Source organism: Topomyia yanbarensis, chromosome 2 (assembly GCF_030247195.1).
Source record: "Topomyia yanbarensis strain Yona2022 chromosome 2, ASM3024719v1, whole genome shotgun sequence".
NCBI classification, from domain to species: domain Eukaryota; kingdom Metazoa; phylum Arthropoda; class Insecta; order Diptera; family Culicidae; genus Topomyia; species Topomyia yanbarensis.
This window is the reverse complement of record NC_080671.1, coordinates 51,777,795-51,793,005: the sequence shown is the minus strand read 5'-3', so window position 1 is coordinate 51,793,005 and position 15,211 is coordinate 51,777,795. Positions and strand designations below refer to the sequence as shown.

Genomic DNA, 15,211 nt, shown 5'->3' with positions numbered 1-15,211 from the left:
TGAAAAAAATCAAGAGCTAATTATTTTTATTCACAAACAAACCTATTACTAAACAGATTAGTGTTCATATTCGTTTAATGAATTGGCAAAGAGTTTTGCAAAAGTTTTACAGGAAACGGATAATTTGCTGTAATTTAAAACAGACAACTCTAAAAGAAAGCCTCGGCAAATTAGGTGCAAGTGCGATGTGTTCTCTTCCATGTGTCGGAAGCAAGTGATGCTGAAATTATTATCTATGTTTATAGTCTCTAGTTATTTTGGTGGTGTCATCAATGTTATATTTACCAAATTTTATGTAAATTAGAAGCATTGAGTAATCAGTGCTAAGTAATTTTCTTTCGATTTGTGAATAGATTCTGAGCAGTTTCGCTCAGTAGATTAAATTCTGGGTAGTTTCCATTAGTAGATTAAATCATTGAAATATATATTTGACATTGTCCAAAACCCCACGAATTCCGAAATAAAACCTTCAAATAAATAAATAAAACCAAAATGTTCAAATATAATATTTACTTAATCTAGGTAATCTTCTCAAGTTACAACGGTTTTGCAAGATTGTCAAAAGTCAATAGAGCTAAGGCAGTCTTGCTTTGTAGTGAAATCAGTAGTTTTTGCACTCACTTTACATTTTGACTTTTACTATAGTTTTAGGGATCTAGGAAAATCAGTCTACGATATTTTTAATTCATAAGTACAATGATATAAAAAGTACCTAAAAAGAATCAACTTAAATAGATAAAAAGATAGTTATTCTGAGTTGCCTGATAATGTTGTCGAAGATAGTCTTTAACCCATTACCTATGAGAGTCAAATGAAAAAACATATGTTTTTTTCAGGATTGTTTTGATTACGACATGATCAGTATCATTTAAATTGAAAATTTCATAAAGTCGAGTTAACGCAAACTTCGGATGAAGTCAAAGAGCTAGTAATAGTAGAAAGAAACCTGATCATGAAAATAGGATTTGAACCTATTTTCTGCATCTACAAATCGCCTGCCTTATCAGAAGATTTGAAGCAAATTTCGACATTCACTTTGTTCGGACATTCTTTGCAACGGTAAACTTTGATTTTACACTGATATATTCCCATTCATGGGGACAACCTTGACGTTGGTTTCGTTCTTCTGATTAGCAAATGCGTGTAAAGTTTCGTGAGACGGGTTTTTGGATATTTTTCTACTCATTCCAATTTAGCGTCTTCTACAAATTGTAAAGGTGTATCGAATGTGTAGCATTTTCAAGCAGCGTAGCATGCAGCGTAGCATTTTCAAGCAGCCCTTAATACTTTGAGCTCTTGACTATTCATTTTTGTAACTAGAGAAATTTCTAACTTGTAAATCAAAAATAATCAAATTTAATTCGTCGATGCACTATAGCCTTTCTTGTAACAGGCAACATATTATTAGGGTTTTTAGTGTCTATTGTCTTATTTTTGGAATTTTTTTCACTAAGAACTTTTCATAATTACGTTCAGTTTCCAGTGATTGTTTCAAGTAATCAGAATTAATACATTTATGCAATAATTTTTAAGCCCCTCCCGAAACAAAATCCTGGCTACGGGCCTGATCATGGAGTTTCGGAATTGAGCAGCAGCGGCAGCAAGCGTTCTCCTGGAAGGTTCGAAGGCCGCCTTGGGTTGGCCCTCCTGGGAGTGGTAATAAAGTTGCTTTTCTCTGCCAAATTATGACGTTTATTTGTCAGTCGAATCAGGCAGAGAGTTCGATTGACTGAAGGTGATAATCAGCCCAGTTCAAGGCTATTGGCATTGGCTAACCTATGCGGTTGGACCATTATCGATTCCATAAAACCATTAAGGGCGGCGACGGCGGTGTTTCGGAACATGCCGCAAAAAGTCGTTATCTTATGTTCCGAACGGGGCACGCCTTTGTTTCCGAGCTGACAAAGTGCTATTATCGATAGAAATTCCTCCAACCGTTCCCGTTATGAGCTTCAAATTAGAGCACTTCGTCAAACATTTGTGGAATGTTTTAACTCAAGGCGCAGAACAAATTTGACGATTCATTTGTCATGTTAGTTGGAATTCGGTTTCTGTAAACGCGTGAATCATCATCCTTCATTAATCTCTGACTAATATCGTACCGCGGGTTGATTGACCATTGACAGCTGCTATGATTGCCGAGGTTGAACCTTATGCGCATCATCGTCGTGGAAGGAACGCGATCCAGTATTCAACAAACATCTTTGGTGGAAGTTCGCTCAAAACGCAGACGCAAAACCGACCAGCGGATTAATCTTTATTGATGTCATTTGTCACTGTTCCAATCCAACAGAGATCTCCTTACGAAGCCGCGCGAGAAAGTGATACAACTTTTGATTGATCTCGTATTAATTGATTTATTAAGATTCGTCATTCCAATCCGGGCTCTAGGCTAGAGTCGTGTATTTATTTATTTTGAGCATCAGTTAAATGATCGCTCTAAGTAAGTCGTTCATTTCTCATTTCCTTCTGTTCGGCGGGGGTCCCATCAGCTCGGTGCAATCGATCGCGATCATACTCGACGATGATGAATATATTATTGGATTAAATCTTTCTTTCCCCTTCCATTCTTCTTCGCCGGTCTTTAATCTTTCGATTTCAACAGTGATTCGACCAGATTCCTTGTTTTTTCATTGGGGAACAACCTTCGGTTGGTAATTGATACCGTTTCGTGGCACCCTTCGCTTGCCGCCGCACACTTCGACGAATGGTTTGGAATCCGGGAGGGAGTGTGTCCGAAAAAAATGTTAATCCCGCAACCCGTTGACGAATACATTAACTCTCTGGCAGGTTGGAGAGACAGACGTCGACGGCGAGGTAGGCATCATTTCGCGAGTTCACACGCCATCAGATCGGCTGCTGTCATCCAGCTTGATCGTTTGTCCTACTTCGATAGCGATCTCCTTCAAACCGGCACAAGCGCGCGTACGCCACGTGAGAGACCAGGCTGGGCGGACAACGTGAAAATATGAATGAACACGTTTGTCGAGTCTATTGTCATCGTCAGATATCAGATCTGTTAGGCTACGACCGGATCATGGCATGAACAAAAAAAATCTCAACAAAACGCCAAAATATTTGTGATCTCGTTGATTGTGTGATCAGTTCACCCTATGATGATGGTCTGAAGTACATACGGACAGAAATGGAACAAAACGCGCACTTTTGATTTGTTTTTGCCCGGGCAGAGATAATTACCGGTTTTCACGAGCGTCCATCAGGTCGAACAATAGCACCGCCGCGATGATTCGTAATTTCGGGCTGAAAGGAAATCCGGTTGTTCCCCCTTCGGTGTACCGGCAATCGACGAACAGCGCCTCTCTCGATCTCGCTTATTTTCGTTAAATAACAATTAGTTTAATGGGTAAATTGAGCAATGGGCGTAACGATATACGTTTTGTTTTCTTTCATTTCGGAAATTCGTCCGTTCTGTTTTTTTTTGCTGTTACTGCTGATGCTACTCTATTTTGAAGCTCATCTCAGTCTCAGATCCTTTTGATCCTTGGGAGAGAAAAAAGTGACATCATAAAAGACAGCTATGATCACAGGAAGATTGGAATGATTACTAGGATAATGCTGCGCAGCAGTGCAGCAGGGAATCTCGGGACGGTAGAACAGGACTCTTCTGGCACAAACAGGGAATGCATTCATTTGCATTTGGGCGTTGCAAATTGCAATTTTGGACAAAAAAGCGTTTCGACCCGAAAAAAGAAAACGGATGAAAATTGCTCAGTTTGCTTGCCTGCCCTTCTGCTCTTGGTTTGTTCGGTTCTGAGCAGACCGAAGGATCTTTAGCCATCAGAGTACCGAGGTGATGATTGACAAATCCATTCCGTTTGATTGCATATCGAGATGAGATAAGGAGAATAACTGTGCCTAGGTTCATTGTTCACCTCAGCTACTTGGGTGGGATTTTAGGGAGCAAATTTGTGAAAGTAGAAATTGCTGGGTTGGCAAGCAATGTACGTTCTTTAAGTTGGTTTATCAGAGCAGTACTGTGCGCTGGAGTGAAATTGTGCAGGTACGTTGCTGTTTGTCAATCTTGAATAGCACAATAGGTGTAACTCGAATTTTTGAGATTCGTAACTCCTGTAAGTGAAGTGTAATTCAACGTGGTTTTGCGTTCTCCACGGGACAGTCGGGTTCATGGCTTTTACAAGGTCGCTGGTATTAATAGTTATCAGTTCTTTAAGAGAACTAAATATATTACATTCTATCAGCCCCTGTATTTATCAGTTTTTTGGCGCGATTTTATCAACCAACCAGTATTATGACACTATGTCTAGGGATTAAAGAAGAATATTTGTAGAGCTTTGGTTCATTAAAAAGAAATATACAAATATGTTTTGCCATTGTCCCCATTTTGTCAACCTAACATAAACAAAGAGGGCTGATAAAACCGGGTCTTCGCTGTATTGGGGAATCAGTGGTCCAGAGGCTTGTCAAGATCTAGCACATCGGTCGAGATCCTTCCACTGACTTCGGGATACAGTCAGACCAGTACCGTCTTTGCGGAGGGGAATACGGAGACAGGGGCTCCCTATTATTGAGGGCCCAGAATTTGGGTTGAGAATAAAACCATTCTAAGGGCTATGTTCCAAACAATACATAGTCACAATAATTTTTTTATAACTCTTTACCATGGGGATAATAATGGATCAGTAGCAACTCAGAACAGCACATTGCACTGTGTTCTATATGATCAAGACAATTCAAGTTTCAATTAACATTTGTTCAAAAAGTATACGAAATTCGAAAGGCACCGAATAGGAGCGGTAATCAGTGTACGTTTGCAAAACTTGGATAAGGGGGCTGTACCGAAAGTGGAAAAAAAATTTGCTACGAAATCTGTGTTTGGCAAGCGAACCGCGGATGTGGCAAATATTCAGTTCCTCACTACATCTGGGACCGGTAACGAGCAAACGTACATGGAAGCCTCCAAAAGTAGGTCTCACGAAGAATCCATACTTTTTCGGCGTCGGCGGTAAAACATGATGATGAGTTATGTTCTACCATAGACCATGCGGTAGACTTGGGTGCAACGCCCAACTCCTACTTAGCAGAAGGCAAAGGATTCTTCACATTTCCTTTCGATCATGTCCATATGAGCCGGTCTAGTCCTAGTTTTCCGTTCTAAATTTATAACTGATTCGATCTAGAATACTTATCCGTCTTTCAATTTGATTGCTTTCGTTTCTCTTAGTCTCAAATTTGCCGAAAATAACCAACAAAATCGATACAGAATATACACTTGTGAAAGTGTGTTTGAAAGTCGGTCGTATCTTAACTCTAAATCTTATCCAAGGCAAATGTGCATGCAATTGAAAATATTTGAAGAAGGATATTTCATGACCGACATTGTGTGAATATTTTTTCCCATTTTTTAAAGAATATTCTTGTATTGCGGTGTGATTTCAATCGAAGTATGGTCAACACAAGTAGAACATTTTCATGCTTCTGAAATAAAATAATTTTAATTTAAAACTCAGTTTTGCTTTGCTAAATTCAAAAGCTTAATTTACGGATAAATGACGAACACCGAGGCATATTATGCGCCACAGCGACATGCACTGGATGTGTTTTCTATTTCGACTGTTTGACATGACATACATTGAAATGAATTGTACTGCACTTATTAATAAGTTCGAGTAATTTCGATATTTTGTTATGAAATCATTTTTGAATAAACTTGACACAACAATTAAGGTATTGAACATAGCTAATTTCGTATTTTAAAAATGCTAGTTAATGTTCGTATACCAACTTATTTTCCGTCGGTCTCTTTCCGCACAAAACGCCTATCATCGACACCAGAGAGGTAGCTCCACCATTTGAGGTCTAGGCTTCCACTTAATTAACGGCGCCGTCTTCGAAATACCAATTTGTTGAATAGTAAGACTGTTACTATTACGTAAAATGTACGCATTATACAACAAAGTTCTCCTTCACCAACAGTACGTGCAAAAAGAGACAATATTTCAAAGAATACAAGGAATACAAACATCGAAAACGAATGCATCTCAAAGTGAATCGCACGATTAGATTCAACATAATATCGATTAATTTTAAAGGATGAAATATTCGGCATACGCAAAAAAAAAGTGGAATAACTAGTTAATGAAAACAATGTGGCTTTTCCAAAGCTGGAATCAACTTTGTTCAGTTGCATCATATCAGGAACATCAAGAAGTTGAAACAATTTAACTTTGTCGTGATTGACGACTTACCTTTGGCACTTTTTAAAAATTTCGGGAGAAAATTCGTGTAAGCTTTGGTACGTTTATATCTGTTGTTGAACAGAGTGGAATAAAACAATTCCTCCGCCATTTTGTCGAGAATATGTTTAGCAATTCTGTATTAAATTTTGGAGTATACATGATATGAATTAATAACGAAAGAACTGTGTTCTGAAAAATCATTCGGAAACGGCTCGAAAAAAGTGAAAATTTCCAGCCCATCTCGGTCAGAGCTGTCAGTATAGTGCACCAACCGAATACCAAAATGATAAAAAGTTTTAAATATTAGTTCGCTACGGATTAGTTTCTATTGTCATTCGTATAGAGCTGATTAAAGCGAACGGAGCATCTCCACAAACGACCATACAAAACCGAGAAGGATATAATTGCGGCTGGTGGATTTCGATGCACTTTGTATGTCCTTCCGTGCTAGTAGCCGAGGTCATTAATTTTGTTTCCGATAGTTGGAAAGTAACATAATTAACGAAAAATAAACAATTTAAAATACCCGACCTAAGCTCGTTGGTGATTGCTTCTCGTTGATATTATGCATCGAACAGCCAATCTTGAACAGAATGAATTGTAATTGTAGTCGAATGCTGCTATTCAAACCCAATTTTCGTCAGCATATTATTCGCCAGATTTAATCTCTGTAAATTTGGTTCTAGTTTTAAACTACCAACTAATTAGTAGAAATAGACCGATTTCAACAGAGTCCATCGGTTACGTTTCATCGGCTGTCACGTTGGCAGATGCCCATGTTAAACTCCCATTAGAATCGGTGCGACAATCGACCGATTAATTGGTTGATAAGGATTTTTTATTTTGCGCAAAATCAATTTGTGACGTTGCTTTTCAGATGACGCCATTTTTCCTATATTCGAAAAACTGACAGCGATAAAAATATAGTGTAAACAATACCCTCTGAACTACTTACGCCTAAATTTTTAAGAAAAAATGCCCAATGGGATATTTTCTACAGCGAGTTTTTCGGTCATACAATTTGATGTGAAAGATGCAGACAAGTTTCTTCCATAAAAACACTGCCGGTCAGTGGAAGATGGATTGTATAAACATACACACGTATCAAATACGAATGTGAATTCAGGAATAAAATAACACGATAACGTACAAATTAATTACGAAAATCGTGACTAAGATCCTGAAATCATATACATAAACACAGGCATAAAATATCAAAAATCGTGATTCTTAAATCATGCAATAAATCACTCTACTTGTGGCTAAAATATCACGATAACGTGAAATTGCGAAAATCGTGACGAAGATTCTGAAATCTTGAACATAAAACCGATACATTACTTGAATAAAATATCACGGTAATGTGAATATGAGTGAATAAGAATCGTGACTATAAGATCCTGCAATTATGAGCATAAATCATACCACTTGTGAATAAAATATCAAATCTCGTGACTAAGATCCTGAAATCCTAAACATAAATCACATTATCAGTATCATAAATCCGATACGGTACTTGTGAATAAAAAATCACGATGACGTGAAAATAAATTACGAAAATCGTGACTAAACTCCCGAAATCATGAGCATCGTTTAACTGTCGGTTGTTTTAGTTGTGAGAGTTTATACAAACCGGTGTATCCCCAAATTCTTAACAAGAAGCTTGACAAAAACTAAACATGTCTAGGAAACAACCGCAGTAACCCGTTAGAATGTAACGCTATGCATATTTATGGCGAGAACTAGTATTTTGAAAACAGAAATAGTTTCATGAACATGAGGTTCATTATTCATAATTTCAGGAATTTGTACAAAATTTGTGTTCAGCTCAGGAAATCGTGATTTTTCTCGTGAATTTTTTCCGTTTCCAGATAAAATTTCGAATCCAAACGACTTCTCCATAACATTTTGGAACATTTGCATCTCTTTTATTGCATTAAAAAAATATGCTTTTTCATTCCTTCTGTAAGCCGTAGAGGTAAAAAATTGATACAAGGTTGTCAAATTTTACTCATTGTTCCCTTTGAGTAAAGAGTCGAGAATAGGATTTCACTTCCCGGGTTAACCGAAAAAAAATCCCAAAGCATTAGCCACTCTCGCTGTGGGATATCCCCGTCCAACGAATATTATGGTTTTTGAGCGACTTATGCGGAACGAGGATTTAAAATATAATTTTTTCTCGAAGTAGTAGTAAAATTACGTACGAAATGTGAAATATTTGGTGGACACATATTTGCCTTTCTGAACCGAAGGTTCAATGGGGCAAAATAAAATGGTATCCAAGTTGTGGTGCAAGATACCTACACTCTTCAGTCTTCATAGCAATATATGAAAAATCAAATCCAGGCTAATGTGCTAAAACAATTGAATTCTTACGGTGTCTCGCTCGGCCCGAAGAAATTGTCCGACGTTTCGGCCGTTTTGAAGGCGTTTTTCGTGACGACTTGTAAATATAGTTTATTTAGTTTACAATGTTTTACTGTGAACTCACTATTTGTCTATGGCTTTTGTTAAAGACGCTTTTTCCAGCGCTGGGATGTTAGAATAATATTTATCATGTGTAATTTTGATAATTATTTGATGTTATTAGATAGTTTGAAAATGCTAAATATTGTTGGCTGAAAGATTTACTGTACCTGATATTTTGTATTTTCCCAAGAAATTATTCACGGGTAGGTACTTTATTTACCGCCATGCACTGCTCAACGTTCGCTAATAAAAGCAGCAGATGTGTAAGTTCACATCAAAACATTGTAAAACAAAAATACTAAGCAAAATAAATTTAATTTATAGTTTACTTGAAAAGGGTTACGAAAACCGACCGAAACGTCGGACAGTTCAAAATCATTTCTTTTGAAATACATCTATACTGAGAAAGCCAAAATGCCATAAATTCGAAATTTCCTGTTTCTACAGTAGTCGTATTTTCCAAATAACTGCACTTTATTGTTCATAAAATTTTCAATTCCGAAGAATTGTCTGCAATTATTAATTCAAAATCTAAATATGTTATCTGATAGTACTGCCTCTTACAATCGATAACCCGCACTAACGTTTATCGTCCCAAAAAACACAACACTCACTAACAAGGTCAAGATATGTTCAAGGCTCTCCGGCCTTTGGTTGTTAAGCTGCTTCTGGGCTGCTTTGTGCTGCTGGCTGGCTGGTCCACCAAATGATCAGCTTGGCATCAGGCTTAGACAAATCTGTTTACCTGACCTCCGGGCTTTCGGTTCCTACGTGCCGTGCCGCCACCCCTCCCCGGAGCAGGCCTCTCAATCTCTCTTGAGTTTTGATCTTTCAAGAGCCTCTTCGAACTAACCACAACCAACCGTAATAACAACAACAACAACGACAAACACTGAAAATTGAAAAATTCTCGTTAGACCCGGTTGAACGACTTAGGCATGATTAGACCGACCATAAGTAGGATTACAAAACGATTTAATTTATTTTAATCGTCTTTTTCGTGTGCGTGTGTGGATTTATCTATGATACCTGATGGATTTTTTACGTTCTTGTTTCCCGTTTTTTTTGTTCCTTTCCAGGATGTCGAGAGACGGCCTTCATCTATGCGATCACCAGTGCTGCCGTGACGCACAGTATTGCCCGAGCTTGCAGTGAGGGATCGATCGAATCATGCACTTGTGACTACTCCCACCAGAGCAGAGCACCTCAGGCGAACAGTCTGGGAACGGTGGCCGGCGTACGGGACTGGGAGTGGGGTGGCTGCAGTGACAACATCGGGTTCGGGTTCAAATTCTCCCGGGAATTTGTGGACACCGGCGAACGGGGTCGGACGCTGCGTGAGAAGATGAACCTGCACAACAACGAAGCTGGACGAGCGGTAAGTGGCGTTGTACATGTACACACACACTCAAACATTTCTCTATCGAATGGGGGATTTGCTGAGGGAGCCGTGAAGGAACGAATTTGATTCGAGTGGCACTCAAAAAACAATCATAATAAAGCTGGCGAGTTTATCTGCGGGAAGCTAGCTTACCAGCGCAGCTTGATTGGGAGCGAGGGCAAGTAGCGCGTTCAGGTGAAATTAACGAAAGCTCTTCAGGGAGTAGTGTTTCTTGGTACCACACAAGTCGCTGCGAAGTCGTGGGTCGTGGGGATGAACGAAAGCCCATTTGGGCACCACGGCAGCGAAGAGAAATCAAATAAATAAAATTTATTTATGACCGGTTCTTCGTGGCTACCTCCAAACTGCTGCCGTTGACTGAGGCTTTGATTTCGCAAGCCCATTTTGCCATACTTTTTAAATTTCATTAATAAATGTTTTAATCCCCTTCGCTGCGGGCTCGCGTGAGCCACGAAAGCGCGCCTGCTGACTTCACCGGTGGCGGCGGTGTGGTCCGGTCAGTAGGGTACCTCTCAGGCTTTTTCCGGTCGCATTTTAACTGTGCTCGGTGATCCACCCTGCTGCAAAGCCACGAAAAGCTGCAGCTACATATATATTTTAAACCCGCTGACAGCTGATAAAGGCCTAATGAAATCATTTATGAATTTTATTAATTTGTGGTGATTGTAATTAAGTGACATATTAGTCCTGCCGATGATGCTCGGTATCAAACGACACACACACACACACACACCGACCGCGACCATGTCGTCTCGAGCCAAAGGATTAGTGTGAAGTGGTTTCGATTTCTTTTCTTCTCTTAATGGTTCTCCGTTTCTTTTTTTTCGGCGACCTCTAGGTCATTAAAGTGTGGGATTCTTGTGGGAAAAAAGCGGAATGAACCGGCGATTATACCAGAGCTAAGCTGGAAGAATGCAAAATTCTGCCAATGATATTTAATTGATTTTTATAGGATTTTATTTGAACTGAAAAAGGAAATAAATGGCTGTTTAATGTGGTCATAAATCTGCGATTTGCTGTGAAGTTTGATTGCACGAAGCGCGAGGGTTTGGCGAATCGTGGCATCACTCCCCGGAGGAAATGAACTTGTAAACTGCATTCCAGGGTTAGTAAATTACCGAAGAAGAGTTCATCGGGGTCCGCTGGGGATGGAGGCCCCATGCTGTTTCGTTGATCTGCTTTGGGCATGGCTGCCGAGTGGAGAGCCGTTAATAGCAGCATCTTTTACGGGGTACGGAAAATGTTGAAGTCTTTCGAATGTTGGCAATGTTAATTTCAATAGTATTCCTGCAACTTTTTAAAAACCCAGATACTACATTTAAACAACATTCGATAACAAATCACAACATTCGAAAAAAAAGCGCAACGGCTTTCCATGTCCTTTTTACAAACCCGTCAAATTATATGATTGTATCCTCCTGTCTGAATTCGTTCCCCAACCGGTGACCGACGGCTCAGCCCTCTATCCAGCAACACGATTAAGATCATCGCGATCGTAAATTATCTACCGACGATTTATGATATCAATTCTTTTTCTCTTTCTCTCCCTCTATCGTTCTCTTCTCGCAGCACGTTCAATCGGAGATGCGACAGGAATGCAAGTGCCACGGGATGTCCGGCTCGTGCACCGTCAAGACCTGCTGGATGCGGTTGCCAAGCTTCCGAGTGGTGGGCGATCTGCTGAAAGATCGATTCGATGGCGCCTCCCGGGTTATGGTCTCCAACAGTTTGAGGTCCACGGTGAACGAGGCTACCCTATCGAACCGAGCCAATCCGAATGGGCTGAAGGGACCTAATCAGCTGGGCTCCAGTCCGAACAGCGTGTCGAGCAATTCGATCCACGCGAGGAGTCACCAGCAGAAGAAAATCAATCGGTAAGTTGATCAAAAATCTCAGAAACCCTCAAGAACTTATCGTTTTAACGCCATGTTTCCCTTTTTTCTCTTTTCGCAACAGATATAACTTCCAGCTGAAACCACACAATCCGGACCACAAGCCACCGGGCGGGAAGGATCTGGTTTACCTGGAACCTTCGCCCGGGTTTTGCGAGCGGAATCCCCGCCTCGGGATCCAGGGAACGCACGGTCGCCAGTGCAACGACACGTCGATCGGGGTTGACGGTTGTGATCTGATGTGCTGTGGTCGAGGCTACCGGACACAGGAGGTCATCGTGGTGGAACGGTGTGCCTGTACGTTCCACTGGTGCTGCGAGGTGAAGTGTAAGCTGTGTCGGACCAAGAAGATTATTCACACATGCTTGTGAGGTGCAGGGCAAATCCAGTCGAGTCATGAAGAAACGTTCGCTTATGCTTTTTCCCGCGTCCACATCGGTCCGTTTTTTTTGCGTTGATCTCTGAATCATAATCTCGCGGTGAAGTTTGAGCCGAAGGAGAATGGATGGAAAAACACAGACAAAAAGCTCGCGCGACAGTCTCACAGTGTCCAGTCAGTCAGAGTGGTCATCCGCGATGTGGGAACCGAAGTCGGGTCATAAGAGGAAAAAAACGAGAACATCGTCTTATCTTAAATATTCGACTTTTGTTTTAAGTTATAATGGATGACATTTTGTGACTCTCCCGGCAAGAGCGTTTTTTTTAATCTGGTGGAATTTCAACTCCTTTGGGAGTAGCAGAAAAAGTTTAAGATAAAAACTGCGGCGAGATTGTGATTCCGGGGCTCAGCCAAGAGGGTGAGCGTGAGTCGACGGTACGGAAAATTGTAAATACTTCAGCTTTTTATAAATATTATTTAATTAACTGAATTGACAACCAAAAAATATTATATATTTTTGCTTGGAAACTTTTTTCTTTAGTTATTTTTTGTGACCGAGAGTGAAAAATAATGTTAAGAAGAAGGACCTCCTCCTTTGCTTGTAGCCTTCCCGCAAAGGTCTCCTCCCTTCGAGGGGACGTGTATGTTGTCTTTTGCGTGTACCATATATAAGTATTTATTGACCTATTCGGAAAGCAGAGAATGCAAGAACCAGCAACAATTGTTTCAGTATTAAATGTTTTATTTAATCCCTGATTAACTATAGTATTGTGAATCTTAGACAAACCTGAACAGTGACCTAGCTCTGTAAGCGAAAACGAGATCCCAGTTATTTAGTGTTGGCATAAACAAAATGTTTATTTAGGTAGGATGTACAGAGAGACTATCAAGTTTTAATTAGTTGTACGTGTATTTTTTGCATAATTGTAACCACCCTAGCTTGTAGTGGATCAACAATTTAGAACTGACTAACAATCAAACAAAAGACTGATAGAAATTAAACAATTTTGCCTCAAAACGAAGAAACGATAGCTTTGTTTTTCAAAATTTACAGCTGTTTTTGTAGGAAGTTCAGTGCAGGCACTAATTTGCAGAAAAAGCTTTCCTTACGGTGGTACCAAGTGAATCGATTGATTTCGTTGAATAAGGATGGAAACCATCAGGACAAAAGTTCCACTGACAACTGAAAGGAATGATCCAAACCGGATCACCACTTGAAAACTCCGAACAACGCTCGTATCGTCTTTGTGACTGAATGATTCGACAGACCCTTTTGGGTGAAGCCTTGATTTTCTATCTCATTCGCACAATTAACAATCAACGGAACGAGTCGATTGGCCCCCCATCTAGCAACATCTAAGATGGAACCGTCTAGATCCGACCAACATCTCAGGGTCTGAAGGACGGTTGCCGGAAGCTCGCTTCGGCTGGTTTCACTCTAAAGTTCACCTTGAATCTTTCCATCACAACCAAACGAAGCACGAGACGATTGATTCTGATGTTTTCAAGATTTGATCCGTATTGAACCATTCTGTCCGGAACGTTAGGATGGACGAATGTTAGGAAGGTGTCTTTCCTTATTCAAAAATCAAACATTTAATCTTGATCTACTTATCTGCGTTGGAATTAATCAAAATCATTAACTAGTTACTAACCTTTTTCGAGTTTTTGCTTTCTTCAAACGTCAACTGGAAAGCAATCAATTATGTAAATATAGTTTTCGTAGGTTACTGTAAAAATAAACTATTTTCAATACATGTTCCAACAATTGCTGCTTATTTAAAAATATTGTAGTAACTTATTAACAACGTCCTGTTTCCCTGTACCTTTAGTCTAGAACTACAGCTGACAAGTTCGGGATTGAACTGTGCCCATAGCCACGTAAGATCTTAGGATTTAAGATTACATTTCCGATTTGTGTACATACAACAAAACCGCTCTTGTAGTAGGACAGGTGATAATTGTTTTAAACGATCTAACTTTAGCAAGCAACAATGTATAACAAGCAACAACTATATTTGTGTGGCACCTTAATCGATAGGACACTGCTCTCCACTACTCTATCCTGCAGCGGAGAGTGATGACCATTTGTATAAGAAAAATAGGCTCCCTACGTAGTTATATTAAATGTATGTTTGTCTCTTTACTAGTATTATGTGTTTGCGTAGACTTTGCGAGGATTGTGAACTTGAATGAATGTGACAGTGCAAATTAATACGTTTACTGAATGTTGGGTAAAATCGAGGAAAAATTCTAAAATAAAGATGTGGAATTTTCATGATAATTGAACACAGGTTTTTAATTGTAATCGCTCTGAAATTATCCGAAACTATTCTTCAATTCCATTTCTCCCTTAAAGATTTAGATTTAACAGTCATATATCTTACAAATATCGTACCAATGAAGTAAAGACGCTGAATCCCTCTGGTATAAAGGCTCGCCATCTCTATCGTTTGCGTACCATTTATCTGTCACGGAATGATAATCAAACATGAAACCAATCAATTGCACTCCGACGACATTGTTCTGTACTCCTGTTCAGCTTTTCGCGGTTTTTTTATTGCTTTTTTTAATTTTTTTTTAATAGCCCGCCTCTCACCCCCACACCAAATGGCTCGCAAAGAGAGCCCCCTGGTAGTGGACACATCAGTTCTCAGCGTACAAAAAAAAGGTCAGCACAAAAATGAAAAAAGGTATTCGCGAAGACGCTGAGAACGAAAAAAATAGACAAAATTAACACGTGAAAGTAACCGGCGCAAACATTACAGTATAATGTACAAATAATAGCTACAAAGAGCACCCAGTGGAACGAAAATTCCTTTTAAGGGGCCCGCTGTAGTATTAATATTAA

General features: G+C 39.6%; 1 protein-coding gene across 1 annotated transcript in view; it reads left to right on the top strand.

The window, feature by feature from the left end:
* Positions 1 to 14,623, top strand: part of LOC131684860 (protein Wnt-1) — a 57,849-nt gene extending 43,226 nt beyond the window's left edge. The window contains exons 3-5 of the mRNA XM_058968083.1: positions 9,767 to 10,065; positions 11,659 to 11,963; positions 12,046 to 14,623. Of these exons, the coding sequence (XP_058824066.1) occupies positions 9,767 to 10,065; positions 11,659 to 11,963; positions 12,046 to 12,352 (911 nt within the window). The 3' untranslated portion in view covers positions 12,353 to 14,623. The remainder of the gene's footprint in view (positions 1 to 9,766; positions 10,066 to 11,658; positions 11,964 to 12,045) is intronic.
* The last annotated feature ends 588 nt before the right edge of the window (positions 14,624 to 15,211 follow it).